The sequence below is a fragment of the Perognathus longimembris genome, chromosome 20 (assembly GCF_023159225.1).
Source record: "Perognathus longimembris pacificus isolate PPM17 chromosome 20, ASM2315922v1, whole genome shotgun sequence".
NCBI lineage: Eukaryota > Metazoa > Chordata > Mammalia > Rodentia > Heteromyidae > Perognathus > Perognathus longimembris.
The window spans coordinates 44,147,613-44,166,475 of NC_063180.1; the positions used below are offsets into that span (position 1 = coordinate 44,147,613).

Here is an 18,863-nt window from a genome sequence, read left to right on the forward strand (position 1 = left end):
ATTTATAGCCCTGGCCCCCTCCCCCAGCACGCGGGTTAACCCTCTCCGCGCCCCGCCGACAGCCCTGGGCCGGGATCCGACCCCAGCAGCCCCCCGGGGCGGGGAGGGGGCGTGGCCGCCCCCCCTCCCCGAGGTGTGGGGCCCAGTGGGGGCGGGCAGCCTGCGACCCGCGTCCCCCCCCCCCCGACCCGGGTCCTCCCGCCAGGGCCCGGCTTGGTCTGGGGGCCATGGTGCGGGCCCGGCTTAGGCTCTGGGGATGGGGGGTGCGGGTCCGGCTTGGGGTTTGGGGGTGGGGGGTGCGGATCCGGCTTGGATTTTGGGGGTGGGGGTCCGGCTTGGGGTTTGGGGGTGTGGGGTGCGGATCCGGCTTGGATTTTGGGGGTGGGGGTCCGGCTTGGGGTTTGGGGGTGTGGGGTGCGGATCCGGCTTGGATTTTGGGGGTGGGGGTCCGGCTTGGGGTTTGGGGTGTGGGGTTGGAGTCGGGGTGCGGGCCCGGGTCGGGGTTGGAGGTCGGGGTGCGGGCCCGGCCGGCGGGTGGACTGAGGCCTGAGCCCCAAACACCGCCGCCGGCCCAATCGGGCTCCGGGGGCGCCGCCAGGCGCCTTTCCGGCCCGCGATTTCCTCCCGCCCGCCCCGCCCCGCCCCCCGGGCTCCGGGCCGCCGGTCCCCCCCCCCCCCCCCCCCCGCCCTCGGGCCGGGCCTCGCTGCGGCGGCCACTGGGCTGCGTCCCCGCGTCCCGGGAGCCGGCGCGGCGCGGTGAGTGCGTGCGGGGCGGCGCGGGGCCTTTGTCTGACGCCGGCGACCGCGCCGGGGCCGCGCGCCGACGCCCCTGCCCCGCGGGGGCCCCCGCCACCGGGCCCCGTCCCCGCGGGCCCCGTCCCCGCGCCCACCCCCTTCGCGAGGCCCCCTTCCCGCGCCCCCCCCTCCCCGCCGCGCCCCCTCCCCGCGCCCCCCTCCCCGCGCCCACCCCCTTCGCGAAGTCCCCTTTCCTGCGTCCCCCCTCCCCGCGCCCCCCTCCCCGCGTCCCCTCTCCGCCGCGCCCCCTTCCCGCGCGCCCCCACCCCGCGCCCCCCTCCCCGCCGCCCCCCCTCCCCGCCGCCCCCCCTCCCCGCGCCCCCCTCCCCGCCGCGCCCCCTCCCCGCGCCCCCCTCCCCGCGCCCCCTCCCCGGGCCTCCCCCAGTCCCGCCCTGGCCCTGAGCACGCGGAGCTCCCGCCGCCGCCGATCGGGCTCTAGGGCCCCTCGGGGACCGGGGCGCGGGACCCCATCGCACCCCCAACCCGGCCTCTCCTTCCCCGGGGCGGAGCCGGCGCTGGGGCGGGGGCGCTCCGGACCTGCGGGCCCCAGGCTCGGCCGCGGGCGGGGCGGGGGGGGGCGGGGGACGGCGGGGCCCGCGGGCAGGGGGCGGGGGGGGGCGGCAGATCCGTCTCGGGGTGGACGTTTCTGGAAGGCCAGTGGCGCTTCCGGCCGGGCGGGGGTCGGGGAAGCGGAGCCCCTCCCCCCCACCCCGCCGAGCACGCGGCCCGGGAGCCTGGGGGGGGGTCCCTGCGCGGGTCTGGAGCAGAAAGGAGGGGGGGACCCCAAAGCAGGAGGGAGGGGTGGGCGGGGAGCGGGGGACCGCGGGGCCGTGTACTGAGGGAACCCAAACCTGATCTCTGTAGTCCCGGGAGGCGCTAGGTCGTGTGTGTATGTGTGTGTGTGTGCACGTGTGTGTGTGCACACGCACCGGGACTGGGGCTTGAACTCAGCGCCTGAGCACTGCCCCTTAGCTTTGTCATCCATTCAGCCTTGGAGCCCTACCCCTCGAGCCACCCCTCCACCTCCAGCTTTTTTGGTCATTCATTGGAGGTAAAGATTTCCCTCCCCGGGGCTGGCTTTGAACCACGATCCGCAGAGCTCAGCCTCCTGGAAGGGCTGGGATTTCCCACGTGAGTCACCACCAGCACACTGCTCATGAGAACTCTATTTTAATGGAGTTTCCTTCTCTAATTCCTTCTGGCTTCCCAGCCCCCCTCCTCCACCCACCCCACCCTCCCCAAGCTGGGTGCTAGACCACAAAGAAACTTCCTTATAGTTTAGGGACCTGTCTGCTGGCACTGCTGGAGACACTGAAGTCTGAACCTGTCCATGGGTGAGGCCGATCTGAATGCTGGGCCGGGGCGGAGCCGTGCCGGGGCGGAGCCGTGCGCTATAAAATGTGGCTCGCGTTTCCAGTGGGGGTGGGGGGTGCGTTTATCTCAACTGGATGGCTGGAGTGGCTGAGCTTCAATGCTAACCCTGTCTATCCATCCTTGTGTGGTTACCTGTGCTGTCGTAGGAGGACACGGAGGATCCTGAGGTCCATGAAGTCCCTGTGACTTTGGGACAGTTTTGTGAACACCAGTGTTTGCACTTAGGCTATGAGACTTAAAGAGACATAAAGGGACAGAGCTTCTGCCTGGACAGTAAGTGGGCACTGTTCCTTCATTCGTCCCATGATAAGCTCTGGGGTTCTGGGGTTCTGGGGTTCTGTATCCCGCTTGGGACCTTCTCCTGCCCACTGCAAGGAATCTTCTTTTGTTGATTGTTTTTGTGCGCATGCTAGAGTTTGAACTCAGCCTGGGTATTGTCCTGGAGCTTTTTCCCCTCAAGGCTGGCGCTCTACCACTTGAGCCACAGCTTCACTTCTGGCTTTTTGCTGGTTCCTTGGCGAGCAGAGTCTCATGGACTTCTCCCTGCTCGGGTTGGCTTCAAACCACGGTCCTCAGATCTCAGCCTCCTGAAAAGCTAGGCTGACAGGCGTGAGCCCCCGGGGTCGGGATTCAGTAGGGTCTGCCCTCTTGTTGGATGGAGACCGATTGGGCTACGTGTGGAAAAATGACCCAAACCCAAGTGGCCTCCGTGTACGGCTGATCAGGGACTGGGGGAGCGGGGTCTGACTCACGCACGGGTCAGGGGAGAAGGAAGAAGGGCAGGGAGGATGAAGTCACTGCCCATGAGTTTATCCTCCGAGTGGGTGGTGACTTCTTATGACCCTGCTCTTCCAACAGGACAGGAGTTGGCAGGAGAGCCTCCAGTAAGAGGGAGGGAGGGAGAGAGGCTGGCTCAGTGTAGACCCCCCGCCCCGCAGGGAAAGGGCCACACATTCCCTTAGCCTTCGTCCACCCCCCTCAGACCACTCCTGTGGCCCCAGAGCCTTGGGTGTTCATGGTTAGGGGCGCTGCTCTTCAACTAGACTTCATCTCAGGTCATCGCCATAGCAGTCCTGTGAGCTGGGGTCCTCGGCATCACGGAACAGATGAGAAGCCAGGCCCAGAAAGGGAAGGTTAGGCTCAAAGACACACAGGTAGAAAATGGCGGGGGCAGGCTTTCCTTGGCCGCGGCCTTGCTGCTTTCTGACGTCTCGGGAGTGGTCACAGGTCCTTGTAGCGAGGCCATTGCTAAGCGTTCTGGCACTGGTCTTCTTTGGTTCTTCCTTTCCTGTGCATGAGCACTTTGGCGTGCATGCGCGCGCGCGCGTGTGTGTGTGTGTGTGTGTGTGTGTTCCAGTACTAGGGCTTGCACTCGGCCTGGGCACTGTCCCTGGGCTCCTTGTGCTCAAGGGTAGCGCTCTACCCATTGAGCCACAGCGCCACTTCCTCATTTTTCAGTGGTTTAATTAGAGTCCCACAGACTTTCCTGCCTCATCTGGCTTAGAACCGTGATCCTCAGATCTCAGCCTCCTGAGTGGCTAGGATTAAAGGCGGGAGGCACCTGCGCCCAGCTTCCCTTAGCTTTTTGACTGGAGGCGGGTGCTCTATCGCTTGAGTTACATTTCTAGCCTTTTGCTGGGTTACTTGGACATGCCTTGGACTTATCTGCTCAAGCTGGCTTTGAACTGAGATCCTCAGACCTCACCCTCCTGAGTAGCTAGGATTACAGGTGTGAGCCTGACTCCATTACCTTTATACATGGGGGAGAGGGGTGTTACTTTGAGACAAATATGTTGTTTGTTTGTTTTTAATAGTCGAACCCTATAATTCACAGCAAGCTCAACAATATACAAGTGTCTTGCCCTCCACAAAGTCTGATTTGTAGAGGAATCAGGACTTGAAGGCTAAGAGTACTGGTGTGGGAATCAAGAGACCCAGGTAAACCTCCACTGTGAGCTTGAATAGAATGCACAGTCCGGGGACTAGCTATTGAAGGGAGAGACAAAGTGCTATTTGTGTTTGAAGATTGGTTACTCTGGGTGTCTATACAGAGTGTAGCCGGCCACACAGAATTGCTGGGTGTGGGGCAAGGGGCAGAAAGGAATAGTGGAGACTGGTAAAGAGGCTTTGCAATCATCCAAACAAGAAATGATGACTTGGAATAGCCAGGGAGAAAGGCACAGTGTAGATAAATTAGATATATTCAAGGTCTCCTAGTTCAAATGGACTAAGGAAGAAAAGCAGAGAGAGACTGAGTAGCCCAAGTACTTGCAAAGTCCAGACATTCAGCTTGTTTTAGGGACCAGGGCATTTTTTTTTTTCTTGCTCAAGGCTACCACTCTACCGCTTTGGGACACAGCACCGCTTCCAGTTTTCTGGTGATTCATTGGAGATAAAAAGAGTCTCTCCGACTTTTCTGCTCGGGCTGGCTTTGAACTGCAATGATCTCAGCCCCCTGAGCAGCCAGGATGACGGGTGTGCGTCACTAGCATCTATTTTAAAATCAGTTCTTTGATTGCTAACGGCCCAGATGTGATCCTTCCTAGCACCTTTAGCAAGAAGGTCTTTACTGTTGGCTGCTGGGAGTAAAAATACTCAAGGAAGCCCCTGGTTGCGTATGGCCTGGCTCATATCCCATTCCTGCCTGACCAATGATGGACGTGGGGTGGGGTGGGGCGGGGGCCTGGCTCCCAGCCCATCTCTGAACCAATCAGTTGGACTAGGGGCAAGGCAAGGTCTGGCTCACTGCCCATTCTTGAGTAATCAGTGGGACTAGGGGTGGGGCAGAAATCCACCAGTGAGTCAGATCTGCTCACAGGCCCTGGCCTGAAGCCGGACCACCCCCCCTCCCCGATGGATGGATGGACGGACTGGATTCTGGATGCAGGGTGCACCCTGTTATCACAGGGGTGCGTCTGAAACCAGAAGGGTGTGCTTTGGGATACAGAAGAAGAGGGAAAACAACAGTCTGTCAAGGGGGCTTAGACTGGGAGGATGTCTTGGCTGCTCTGCTGGGTTAAGAGAGGAACGGATATCGTCCGGGGTCCAGTGGCTCCCGCCTGCAACCCCAGCTATTTTAGCAGGCTGAGATCTGAGGGTCGTGGTTCAAAGCCAGCCTGGAGAAGGAAAGTCAGGGAGACTCTTATCTCCAGTGGACTTGCAGAGAGCTGAAAGAGGAGCATTAGTCTTGGAGCACAAAAGCTCAGGGGCAGCACCCAGACCCTGAGCTCCAGGACTGGCACAACAAACATTAGGTCAATAAAATAAGAAGGCATTGAGCTGCAGGCCTGATGGGAAGGTGATTGCCTGTTTTACCTGGGTGCGTCCTGCAGCCCTTGGAATGGCCTGTCCCTGGGCCGAGTGAACTTGCGTGTTGTTTATCTAAGAGAACCTTCTGGGGCTATTTCGGGACAGTCTGGGGTAGAAAGTGGGAGGTGTGGGCTACGGCATTCCACTCTTCCAGTGGGAGCACAATCAGAATCAATCCGGAGTCCTTAAGTGACCCCTAAGACTTGCCTCATCTCCAGAAGCTTCTCTCAGAATATACCGTGACGTGGGCCCGGAACCCTCCTCTGACACCTTTCCCATTCACCCCTCTGCCAGACGGACGATGCCCCTTTCCCCAATTGTTCTCCTGACAACACCCCCCCCCCACCATCCATGCTGACCTGTGACAAAGAACTGGTCATAGATTACTTATATATTTGTTTCCCACACCTTTTTCTTTTATTGCCCCCTCTATTTATTGTGAGAACAATGCCACTTAAAATATTTATGTCACTTAGCTACATAACCTTGAGCAAGTGATTAAATCTCTCCATCTTCCAGTTCCCTTATCTGCCACATGAGATAATAATAGTCCCTACTTCATACGATTGTGGGAACACTTAAATTCATCTGAGTGTAACACTGAGCACAGAGCAAACTTTCAGCAACTCTGCCTCTTAGTATTGCTCTTTGATGGAAGGAAAACAATAGCCAGGATCGCTTTGGAAATGCAATATTAAACATAGCCTTGATTTAAGAAGGGCAATATTTGTAAATGTGGCTGGTTGTGCGTGTGTGTGTGTCTGTCTGTGCGTGCACGCTCACCAACATTGGGATTTGAACTCGGGGCTTTGGCTTTGTCCTTTAGCTTTTTTTTGCTCAAGGCTTGTGCTCTACCACCTGAGCCACAGTTCCACTTCTGGCTTTTTGGTGGTTCATTGAAGATAAGAGTCTTATAGACTTTCTTGCCTGGGCTAGCCTTGAACTTAGATCCTCAGATCTCAGCCTCCTGAGCAGCCAAAAGTGGAGATGTGGTTTAAGAGATAGAGCAGCCAGGCCCTGCATTCAAGACCCACTACTGGCACAAAAAAAAAGCAAAAGTAGGAATTATCCTTTCTTCCCTTGTCAGGCTTCATTCCTAGGTCTCCTCACCTTATCCTGGGTGCCGTCATTTGGCCGTTTGTTCTAGGCCACAAGCCACGTTTGAGTCTCTTCTCTCGGTCCTGCAGGCCCCATCCAGCCTGGACACGTCTGAGCTCAAGCAGTACTGACTCTCAGGGGACAAGATCAGGATTCAGATGGTTGTGTGTGTGTGTGTGTGTCGCATGCGGTTCTGGGCACTGACAATTTCCAGAGTGGAGTGACAGAGAAGAGGAGGAGAAATGAGGGAAGAATGACCGACTCCCTAAACGACTTCTTAGTTCCAAAATAGCAGTGACTTACACTGCGTGACCGTCTGGGTGGAGCCAGAATGAATACCAGAGTCCCTCAAGACCGGTATCTTGCTGCTGCTTGGGGACAGGGGTGTGGCCTTTGGCAGCATGGGCCAGGAAGGCTGTTCGGAGGGACACTCTCTCCACCCCCGAACTCCCACACCCCCTTTAAGAGCATGACCCAGAAGTTGTACCTGTCAGTTCCTCTAAAATCCTATTAGCCAGAAAAGTCATATGGCCATGCCCAGCTGCAAGGGACGCTGGGACTTGTAGTCCGTAGTGGAGACTGGGATTTGTAGTTCTTGGCGGAGAAGCATGGTTTCTGCCAGTCACCGGGTGTATTACAGTGTGACTTGCCTGACAGCTTTTCGCTTACGTCTTAAAGATACAGTACACGAAGACTTCAAAAAGATGATGTGCTTTTAGCTTCCAGCGAAGTCTTTGCTTTAGGAAAGAGACTCTTGACCTCTGGGAAGGAAAGTCACCTCATTCAGAACAGCAAAGGACCGTGGATGTGGTTCACAACCGGTAACCTCAGCTACTTGAGGAGCAGAGATCGGGAAGATTATGGTTCAAAGCCAGCCTGGGCAAGACAGTTACTAAGTGAGCTGGGCGTGGTGGTGTATGCCTGTCATCCCAGTGACGCGGGGGGGAAAGCCTAAATAGGATGGGCCTGAGTTCAAATCCTAGTACTGGGAAATGAAATAACCAACGCAAAAGGGCTGGGGGCGGGGGCGGGGCTCAAGGGACAGGACGCCTGCCCCGCAAAGACTCAAACCCCAGCGCGCCACAAATAAAACAACAACAATAAGAAAGAACTGAACAGCGAAGGATCCGAGTTGGGGACCGGAGCCCCAAGCTCTGGACACGCTTTGCCATGAGACAGAGCGGGGACAGGCTTCCTGAGGAGGGGGAGGCCGTGGTCCCCAGCCTGAACCTGGGGGGGGGCTACTTGCTGCCTTTAGGACGCACCCAGGGGCTGCGTTGGGCTCTGAGGGCCTCTAGCCGCATGGAGAATGCGTTCTGTCCTGAGCTGCCGGGGCCCCCTCTGCGCCCCCTGGGAAAGGGGGTCAGGTACGGCTGTATCCCGGAGCCCTGATGTCCTTTCGGACCCTTCTTACCCCCGTTACATGGGATCGGGAAGAGTAGGGGGACAGACGTCGGGCGGCTGCTCCTGCTGGGGGCCGGGCAAGGCAAGGCACCCCTGTTGGGCATTCTGAGGTGGGGGGGCCCCGTCACCATGCCGGCATTTCCTTTCTGGACCGCATCTTGGGTCATCTCTTGAGAGTCTCCGTGTGGCTCACTTCCACTGGAGATGACTGTACTCATCCCCTCCCCCCCCATGGCAGTGGGCTGGCCCCAAGACTCCAACGAGGCTCTCTCCTAGGGAGGGCATGGGGGGGGAGGACGCCTGTCTGCCCAGGTGGGGCCGTGATTGGCTGGCTGTCTGTCTGTCCCAGGCCACCCTCCTGGTCCCCCTGAGGTGAGCTTTCTCTGCCTTGTTCTGTGGCCCTGGGCTCCGAGGTTGGAGCATAAGCCTCATGGTGCTGATTCTCCGCGGGGGTGGAACGGAAAGCCCTGGTGAGGGAGGGGCCGTGGGCTCTGGGGGAGCCCTGTGGGGCGAACCCCGAGGGGTGTCAGCCCACCAGGCTCACGCCTCGCATCCCAGCTGCTACTCAGGAGGCCGAGGTTTGAGAATGGCGGCTAAAGAAGGCCAAAGTGGAGCTGCGGCTCCAGCGGTAGAACGTGAGCTAAAGAAGCTCAGGCTCTGAGTTCAAGCCCCAGGACTGGCACAAACACACAGAAACCAAGAGGAGGACTCCTGGCTCCCCCTAGACGAGGAAGAGCATGGGGTGTGCCCAGGTAGCCCAGGGAGTGAGTGAGTGACCCTGGTTCCTATGGCCACCCTGGCAGGGCAGGATGGGGTGTCGCCGAGCTACAGCTGTGATCGGAGCCGCTGAGTCAGCAGATGGCCAGGCCTGGAGGCTTCCCGATTGGGGACCGGAAGTGTCTGGAAAGGAAAGGCTGCTGGGAGCTTTCCCACTGCGGAGGCTGGCGGAGAGGAGGAGGAGGAGGGAGGGGACAGGACGCACCCGCATGGCTGAGGGACTCCCTCGGCCCAGCTGCCCGGCGTGGGCACGTGGTATGGGGGGCGGGGGGACGCAGCATGGCCGCCATCCGCTCCGTGGACCCTGGTGCCCGTGGCTGGATCGGGTGCTTGGCATCTGGGTGCAGCTTTCCCAGTGGAAGGGCCAAAAGAAAGGGCTGGAAAAAATGTGGTTTGAGCCACAAGCCTGCCTTGCGGCTCAGTCCTGGCCCCCGATCTCTTGCGATTTTATTTTCACTTTTTGGTGCTAGGACTGGGGCTTGAACTCAAAGGCTGTCACCTGACCCACGCCTCCACGTCTGGCTTTTCACTGGTTAGGTGGTCACAGATTTCCTGGGCTTTCCTGCCCTGGCTGACATTGAACTACGCTCCTCAGGCCTCAGCCTCCTGGGTAGCTAGGATTACAGGACAGGCGTGCCATTGGGGCCCGGCTCTGTCGCATTCCTGACTGGCCTTGGTCACTCTGGGAAAATGTGTCTATCTGAAACCCCACACGGTAGCCTGAGCTCTTCTTCACCCGGCCATGTGCTTGGCCTTGACCCTGAACAGCCCAGGGTTGCCTTGCTTGCCACCCAGCTCCTCCCCCTCCAAACGGGAGGCTGAGGTGATTGGTGGATCCACCGGCCTCCTCCTGCCCACTGCCCTGGTCTCCTGCTCCCCAGGGTCCCTCTGCAGGTGCAGCCACGCTCTCCAGGCTGACCCTGCAGAGGCCCTTGGCAGACAAAGGCCTTGCTTCCTTTTTCTCCATGTAGGCGCAGTGCGGTCCACCACAGAGAGCCCAGCCGTCCGCTGCCCCGCAGGAAGATGTGTGGATGGGGGGTGTCCGTGGGCACAGCCCTGGGAATACTGAGCTTCTTCTTGACAGGTGAGGTTGCTCTGACCACCATGGCCGGGGAGTGGGGGCGGGATGCCCATTTCAACCGGGCTCCTGCCAGGCTGGCTCTGCCTAGCAGGACCACACTTCTGTCTGGGATCCAACAGGCAGCCTCCTTTATTTCTTATCTTTATTTCTTTGGTGCCATTATTTGGGCTTGAACTCGGGGGGGGGGGGGGCGGTCTGGGTGCCGTCCCTTAGCTTCCCCCCCCCATCAAGGCTAGCACTCTTCCACTTGAGCCATACCTCCAACATCTGTTTGTTTGGTTTTTTTGCTGGCTAAGACTTGGTAAAAGATATGTCTGCCTAGGCAGAGGTTTGACTCCTCAGATCTCAGCCTCCCGAGTCGCTAGGGTTGTAGATGGAGCCACTGATGCCAGCCTCCTTTCTTTTCTTAGCCTCCACTGCCTCGTCCGCAGAGGGGGAATGTGGGCACCGAGTGCTGGAGGGTTTGCCGTTTCCTGACCGTCCCGTGTCTTCCCTCCCAGGGCCTTTGCATGTGCCGTTTCTTCTGGCTGCCCACTTTCTGCCTCTACCTATTATTCATTCGTGCCTGACTCCCAGCCCTTCATTTGCACAAGCCTGCGCTCAAATGACATTTCCTTGGCACTTGCTTTCCCGCTTATCTCCTGCCCTTGACCGTGTTCTTCTTGGCACTTGACATATTGTATGATTGCTTGCTTTAGCACCTGCCAGCTCCCTGATCCATGGGACGGCTGCCTGCGACACAGTCAGGGGTCAGCAGCTATATTGAATGCATGCGACTCCCCCCCCCCATTCTGCTAAGGGGGGGCGCACAGCAAGCCCAGGGCAATGGGGAAAACAAAGTTGGGTGTCTGGTGCCATCTTGTGTTCAGCCAGAGGTGGTGCACGTCGTCTACATCTTGGGCTGGCTACAGAGGCGGGAGGGTGGGAAATCCCAAATTGGGACTCCGGCAGATTCTGGGCCTGGAGAAGGGCTGCTCTCCACCGCGGTGGCTGATTCTCCACGCTCAGTGCGGCGGTGGAGCGTGTGTGTGCGCGCGCACGCACGTGCCGGTACTGGGACTTGAACTCAAGGCCTTGCTCTTTTGCTTAGTGTATTGCTCAAGGCTGGTGCCCTCCCGCTGGGATCACGCCTCCACTCCTGGCATTACGCTGGTGAATCGTGGACCTAAGAGTCTTACCACCACCACCTGGCTCTTCTGATCTTCCTCCTCCTCCTCCTCCTCCCCCTCCTCTCCTTTTCTCCTCCCCCGTCCTCCTCCTCCCCCCTCTTCCCCACCTCCTTCCTCTCCCTCCTCTCCCTTCCTCCTCCTCCTTCCCCCTCCTCTTTCTTCCTCCTCCTCCCCCCTCCTCTCCTTTTTCTCCTCCCCTTCCTCCTCCTCCCCCCTCCTCCTCCCTCTTTCCTCTCTTCCTCCTTCCTCCTCCTTCTCCCTCTTCCCACCTCCTCCCTCTCCTTCCCTCCTCCTCCTCTTCCTCCTCTTCCTCCTCCCTCCTCTTTCTTCCTCCTTCTCCTCCCCCTCCCTCTTCCCCCCTCCTCCCTCTCCTCCTCCTTTTCCTCCCCCCTCCTCCCCCTCTTTCTTCCTCCTCCTCCTCCCCCTCCTCCCCCTCCTCCTCCCCTTCCCTCCTCCTCTCCCTCCCTCCTTCCCCCTCCTCCTCCTTCCTTCCCCCTCCTTTCTTCTCCCCCTCCTCTTTCTTCCTCCCCTTCCCCCTCCCTCCTCCCCCCTCTTCCCTCTCCTCCTCCTTCCTCTCCCTCCTCCCCCTCCTCCCCCTCCTCCCCCTCCCCACCCCTACTCCCCCTCCCACAGGACGGCGCCCCGACCCTGAGTTCCAGCCCGGGACCAGGACACCGCCCCCCCCCCCCCCCCCGCCCCGCCGCCAAGAAAAAAAGAGGGTGGGTGGGCAAAGCCTAGCAAAGCTGTGATTGGAGGGCGGCCGCGAGGCCCCGCCCCGCCCGCCCAGGGCCCCGCCCCGCCCGCCCAGGCCCCGCCCCCTCAGGCCCCGCTCTCCCGCCCCGCCCCGCCCCCCAGGAGCCGTGGAGGTCCAGGTCCCCGAAGAGCCCGTGGTGGCCCTGGTGGGCACCGACGCCACCCTGCGCTGTTCGTTCGCCCCGGAGCCCGGCTTCAGCCTGGCCCAGCTCAGCCTCATCTGGCAGCTGACCGACACCAAGCAGCTGGTGCACAGCTTCGCCGAGGGCCGGGACCAGGGCAGCGCGTTACGCCAACCGCACGGCGCTCTTCCCGGACCTGCTGGCGCGCGGCAACGCCTCCCTGCGGCTGCGGCGCGTGCGCGTGGCGGACGAGGGCAGCTTCACCTGCTTCGTCAGCATCCGGGACTTCGGCAGCGCCGCCGTCAGCCTGCAGGTGGCCGGTGAGCGCCGGCAGGGGGCGCTCCGCGCGGGCGGGCGGGCGGGCGGGCGGGGACGGGGGCGCGAGCGCCCCCTGCCGGCCCCGCCCCGCCTGGCCGCTGACCCCCTGACCCCTGCCGCCCCGCAGCCCCCTACTCCAAGCCCAGCATGACCCTGGAGCCCAGCAAGGACCTGCGGCCCGGGGACACGGTGACCATCACCTGCGCCAGCCGCCGGGGCTACCCCGAGGCCGAGGTGGTGTGGCAGGACGGGCGGGGGGCGCCCCTGGCCGGCAACGTGACCACCTCGCAGATGGCCGACGAGCAGGGCCTGTTCGACGTGCGCAGCGTGCTGCGGGTGGCGCTGGGCCCCGACGGCGCCTACAGCTGCCGCGTGCGGAACCCGGTGCTGCGGCAGGACGCGCACGGCTCCGTCACCGTCGCGGGTAGGGGGGGGCCGGGGCTCTCCCCCCCCATCAGGGATCCCGGGGGGGGGGCGGGCTCCCCGACACCGTGGGGTACCGGGGCTCTCCCCCCCCATCAGGGCTCCCGGGGGGCTCCCCGCCGCCGTGGGGGGCCGGGGCTCTCCCCCCCAATCAGGGCTGGGGGGGGCCGGGACTCTCCCCCCACATCAGGGCTCCCGGGGGTCTCCCCATCGCCATGAGGAGCCAGGGCTCTCCCCCCCCCCCATCAGGGATCCCGGGGGTCTCCCCGCCGCCCCCATCAGGGCTCCCTGGGGTCTCCCCATCGCCATGAGGAGCCAGGGCTCCCCCCCCCCACATCAGGGTTCCCAGGCCTCCCCCCCTACATGGGGGGGGGTCAGGATTCTCCCGGGCCTTGTGCCACAACCCCAGTAGGTGTGCTCCGTTGCTTTCATGTGCTGCCCAGCAAGCACAAGGCTCTGAGTTCCATCCCCGGTACTGTCGAAAGGGACCTTCCTCCTTCCTTCCTCTCCTTCCTTGGTGAGGCACTTCCCATTCAGCGTTGTCCTCAGTTCCTGCCCGGAGTCTGGACCTGTGGGCAGGAGTGGTGGGTGGCCCCAGGGCTTGCTGAGGGGGCGGGGTAGGAAGGAGTCTGTGGCACCATCTGATTGTGCAGGGCCCCCTCCCCCCCGACACAGCAGGGCCTCCTCACCCGTGGGGTGTCGGTCAAGCCCACCCAGGCAGCCCATGTGGGACTCGCCTATTCTGCCTCCCGAGGTGGCCAGACACCAAATGGCAGCCACCCATAGGGCGATTGAAGCTTTGGTTTTCAAGTCCTGGCTAAGCATAGGTGGACTGTGTTTGTGCGCCAGGGCATGAGTTGGGGTTATGTCTAACGTCAGGCCCTGTGTTCGAGCCCCAGGACTGGCACTCAGTGTGCGCACATACACACAAACTCACGTTAGAAGGGGTTTCGCTCAGGCCAGGGCCGGTAAGTTCAGTTCACAGATGAGGACACTGAAGGGCAGAGAGCAGGGGGTCTTTCTCCAGACCTCTGCATCTTTTAGAGGTCAGGGACCTCTCTGAAAATTAGACAAGTGATAAAGAAAATAGCTTCCCTAGCACTGGGTGGGGGTTCGGGGCCTCTCTGAACTCCTCTGTGGGGCCTGTGAACTCTGGCTCTCAAGTCTGGAGCAAGCAGAATGAACCATGATCCGAATCTTCCTTTGGGCTGGGTGCCTGTGGCTCACCCCTGTCACCCTAGCTACTCAGGAGGCTGAGATCCAAGGATCATGGTTCATGCAGCGGCCTGGGAACTGGGCTTCGAGTTCTGCCGCTGGCTGTCACGTGCCAGTGCGCTGTGGCCGGGCTCTCGGTGGAACAGGTTCCTGGAGCAAGCGCTGGGTGTGGGTGGACCTGAGGGCTGGGGGTCTGGGCCCAGCCTGCCGTCTCCACTACTGGAAGGATGAGAGCGGGTCTGGGCGGTATTCCAGGCATCCCCACCACCCTAGGGGCAAATGTGTAGAGAGACACCCTGCCTGGGTATTTCTGCCATTTTGCCCCTTTACTCTGTTGCTGGGTGTGTTCATTTTTCCCCCCCTTTTCTGGGTGGTGCTGGGGATTGAACTTGGGACCTCACGCTTGCTAGACAGATGCTCTACCCCTCGAGCCACCCCTCCCGCCCCTTGTGCACTGGGCATTCTTAGAGCAGGGTCTCCCTTTGTGCCTGGGCCTCCCTTCTGGCCCTGTGTCTGTCGTGTCCTGGCCGAGGGAACAAAGGAAGAAGACCACATTCCTTGTTGTGGGAGGGGGGTCTGCCCCGTCGGATTCCTCCCTCACGGCCCCCTCCCCTCCAGGGTCCAGGGCTCCCCCTCGTGCATTCCAGTGCCCTCTGCTGTACACAGAGCAAAGTGCACACTCCCTGTAAGATGGGAGGACAGCCACTCCGGAGGCCGAGATCTGAGCGTCCTGGAGTTGGAAGCCAGCCCAGGCAGGCAAATCGGAGGCCTCTTCTCTAATGAACCAGCAAAAAGCTGAGAGCACATGCACACGCTAGAAAATAAGTGCTTGGTGAGCTGGAGCTTCTTTCTGCTCCTCCTTTATCCTCTCTCTCTCTCTCTCTCTCTCTCTCTTTCTTTCTCTCTCTCCCCTTCCCTTCCTCTCTTGTAGTCCATTACCAAGTGTGAAGACGAACACTAGCTCACAGGCTGTACAAAAACAGACCACACGCCAGATTGGACCCGTGGTCTGTAGTTCACAGATTCCCAGTGCACAGGACAACATCACTGAGTAGAAAGGATCTAGATGCTTCTGCAGAAAATGGTTGGGATGTGGGTCTGGCCTGGGGCCGCAGGGCAGGGGCTCCATAGAGAGGTCCTTGACTCCATTCTGCATAATGGAAGTGTTCTCCTAAACTCAACAGGGTCCCTTAGAAGGATCTAGAGCCTTCCTTACCCACAGACTTTGCAGGCCCGGCTCCATCTGCGTGAAGAGGCCAAGGGCCACTGGGGAGCTTACCTCAGGGCTCAGTGGGGGGGGGGGGAGGGCAGTCCTCAGGGCCAGGTCCCCAGTGTCACTTTGGGGGGCCGGAAGGGGGGCAGTCCTCGGGGCCAGGTCCCCAGCGTCACTTTGGGGGCTGGGAGGGGGGCAGTCCTCGGGGCCAGGTCCCCAGCGTCACTTTGGGGGGCCGGGAGGGGGGCAGTCCTCGGGGCCAGGTCCCCAGCGTCACTTTGGGGGCCAGGAGGGGGGCAGCCCTCGGGGCCAGGTCCCCAGTGTCTCTTTCTCCTCCCCTCCTCCCAGGGCAGCCCATGGCCTTCCCCCCCGAGGCTCTGTGGGTGACCGTGGGGCTGTCCGTCTGTCTGGTGGCACTGCTGGTGGCGCTGGCCTTTGTGTGCTGGAGGAAGATCAAGCAGAGGTGTGAGGAGGAGGGCACAGGTGAGCGTGTGCGTGCGCTGTGCGTTTCCTTTGCGCCCGCAGCTGTAAGAGAAAAGCCGAGAGCGGGTAATGCACAGCACTGGCCGGGCGCTCGGCTCTGGAGGCCGGCCACTCCCCCACCCCTGGCCGGCACCAGACAAGGCCGTGTGTGTGTGTGTGTGTGTGTGTGTGCGCGCCCCGCCCAGCTGGGGGCTTGAACTCGGGGCCTGGGTGCCGTTCCTCAGCTTATTTTTGCTCAAGGCTGGCGCGCTCTGTCACCCGAGCCACCTCTCCATTTCTGGCTTGTTTGTTTTCTGGTTAATTGGAGATGAGAGTCTCCCAATGTATGGCTTGCTTGGCTTTGAACCTCAGTCTTCAGCCTCCTGAGCAGCAAGGAGGACAGGCCTGAGCCACCAGCACCTGGCACTTGGCCATGAGTTTTGCCCAGAACAGACATGCAGACCCTCGAAGCTGCTATGCTCGCGACGGCCACATGAGCGTCCAGGGGCCCAGAACCCGTGTAGGCACTCGGTGGTGAGCCTGAGGCCGGATATGTCGTGGGTGTGAGTGAGTGTGACCTGCCTGTGAGTGCTTGAGCATGAAAGTCGTGTCACGCGTGTGTCTGTAAGCTAAGCGGGCCTGGGAACGAAGCAGCAGGTTGCCGAGCTTTCTGGTGACTTTCTGGTCTCTGGAAAAGAGCGTGTCTACCTCTGAGCTGCTGCTATTTGCTGGGCCGGGTGTCAGTCTTGAGCAGTTGTTGGTGATTGGTGGGACTAGTGCCTGCCTCTGGGCTGCAGCCATTTGCTGGGCCGAGTGTCAGTCCTGAGTGAATGTTGCTGATTGGCGGATATGGATGGGGCGTGGACAGTAAGGGGTTGCACGAGCAGATGGGTACCTGGCTGGAGGATGACCAGCCGTCAGGAGGGAGGGTGGGGAGCGATTGGGTCATTTGTAGGTAGGCGAGTGGAGATGGGAAGGTGATGATGTGGGTGGACTAGGGGGAGGCGGGGAAGAAGGTCCTTGGGCTCCAGCGTGCAGGGCCTCGCCTTCTGTCTGAGGTTCCGCTCTTCTCTGCCCTCGGGCTCCTGCGTTGCATCGAGGGAGGGGGGCTTGCTCAGGCCTCGGGTGGGGGGTTCGAGAGGGCCGTGGAAGGTTTCCATTCACTCTGAGCCGTTTCTCTCCTAGGAGCGGAGGACCAGGATGCGGACGGAGAAGGATCCAAGACAGGTGACCATGAGCCCAGAGGTGGCCGTCTGGGCTGGGGGGGTGGGGAGACTCAGGAGCTGGAGGGGCAGGTGTCCTTCACGGGCTTGAATGGAACCCGTTCTCCCACCGAGGCCGAGGCCTCCGTCCCGGGGGCTCTGCTCTTTGCTTGGAGGGAGATCTGGAGGTCGAGCCCCCCCTCCACCGGGAGCCACTTCCTCCATTGGGTCCCCCGGGCCAGTGCCACCTGATTCAGCCAGGACTACGCAGTCGGGGGCCTTCCTGGGGGGGGGGGGAGCAGGGTCCTGGGAGACGCAAGTCTCCTTCCTGCTAGCTGAGAGGCCCCGGGCGGGGGAAGGGGGGGCTGGGAGTGGCTGGTTCCTGGTTCCCGCCTGGTTCCCTTGGGGGGGTCATCCCAGGGATGCTGGGCTCCCTTCTCCATCCCAGCCAGGAAGGCCGGGAGATGGACACCCGAGGACCGCTGTAAGTGAAGCCAGCATTTCTCCGCCTTGGCTGGGCTCTGGTGGCCCCTGCCCGTAGCCCTAGTTTCTCAGGAGGCTGAGGGACATGGGTGCCCTGGCGATCGCCTCACTTCCTGTCCCTCGGAGGTCCCAGGGATACCTGCAGTGGGGCCCGGGGCACCCCGAATCTCCAGCTCACCGGAGGATGGGCGGCTGTCCCCATTCTACGGGGTGCAGGGCAGGGACAGAACTTAGTACGCAGCCCGGGGTCCCTCCCTTGCACCCATCTCCTGCCCCCAGCTCCGCCCAACCCCCTCCCCCATCTGCCGCCTGACCCACCCCCCTCCCCGCCCTCCCCCTTGCTGATCCATATGGCTTTCTGATTTGCAGCCCTGCGGCCTCTGAAGCACAAGGAAAGCAAAGAAGGTAGAGACACCAGGGGTGCGCTTGGAGGGCCGGGGTGGGGGTGGGGGTGGAGGGGTGGGGGTGTCCGTACTGGGCTGCTTCAGGAATGCGCGCAGGAAGCGAGTCGCGGGGTTCTAAACCAGAGGAGCACGGGAGCGTGGCGTCCACGGCCACACGGGGTCCCCTTAGTCCCTGGAGAGAACCATTAGGGCGTCGGGGCGCCGGCGGCTCACGCCCCTCACCCCAGCCCCTCGGGAGGCCCCGCGGGGGCTGACGGGTGCAGTGTGAAGCCAGCCCAGGAAAGCCCGCGGGGGACAGGGAGAGGCGGGCACGCCAGAGGAAGGGGGCCGTCTGTGTGGGAGGGGACACAGGGAGGAGGGGGGCGGGTGGAGCCTGGCAGAGGGGCCAGCCAGAGGGCGGAGCAGAGGCCGGTCCCCACGGTGGTCTAGCCAGTGCCCGGGTGCCGGCATGAGTTCCCGGGGTTCCCTGTCCCTGCCCCCCGGGGACGTGACCAGGGTTCTGGATTCCTGGCAGAGTCCCAAGGGTACAACTCCTTTTGTTTTTTTCCTTTCCTCTTTTTTTCTTTCCACCATGAAATACAGACGATGGCCCGGAAATCGCTTGACCTGGGAGCCGCCGGCCCTTCCCCGGGGGGGCTCCTACCTGCTGGCTGCATTGGGGGGGGTCCCAGTGTGACACTCTCCCTGCCCCCCCCAACAGAAGGGCTCCGCGCTGGCTGCTCTGGCCCGTCTCGGAAGACGGCGGGACGCGGGCCACCGCAGCCCGACCTCCGCGAGGGACGCCGTGCCCGGAGTCCCCCCCACTGCCTTATTCTCCAGGGATGGTACAGGAACCCGCCGCTGCCTTATCTCCTACAGACGCTATGCGCAGCCCGCCCCGCCCCCCCATCTCCTTGTCCCCCACAAGCCGCCGGACCCCCAGACCCACCGCGGAGACGAACCCTCCGCCTCCGTGTCACAAAGAGGCTGCGCAGACTCGGCGCCTCGCGTCTTCTGTGCCCTGCCCCCCCCCCGTCCTGGGGGTGATCGCTGCGTCTCCTCCCTCCTGCCTGCCCCCCCCCAACCTGGACCCCATCCAAGTGAGACCCGGTGCTTCGGGCCGCGCGTGCGCGGTGGCCCACGGCCGGGCTTGCGGCAGCCCTCCCGTCTCCTCCGGCGGGAAGCCGGCGCCGGTCGCTGCCTCTCCGGGGGGCTGCGGAGGGGGCTCTGGCGATCAGCCTTTCGCCTTGGGATTTTTCTTTTCCCGCCTTGTTTTTGATGA

General features: G+C 61.8%; 1 protein-coding gene across 1 annotated transcript; it reads left to right on the plus strand.

Moving 5' to 3' along the window:
- Positions 1-700: 700 nt before the first annotated feature.
- Cd276 (CD276 molecule) lies at positions 701-18,622 on the plus strand. The gene is given in 9 exon segments (XM_048329722.1): positions 701-756; positions 9,729-9,841; positions 11,863-12,047; positions 12,049-12,202; positions 12,328-12,624; positions 15,400-15,534; positions 16,699-16,740; positions 17,568-17,603; positions 18,185-18,622. Coding segments are annotated over 8 exon segments (933 nt in total). The 5' UTR covers positions 701-756; positions 9,729-9,780; the 3' UTR covers positions 18,208-18,622.
- The last annotated feature ends 241 nt before the right edge of the window (positions 18,623-18,863 follow it).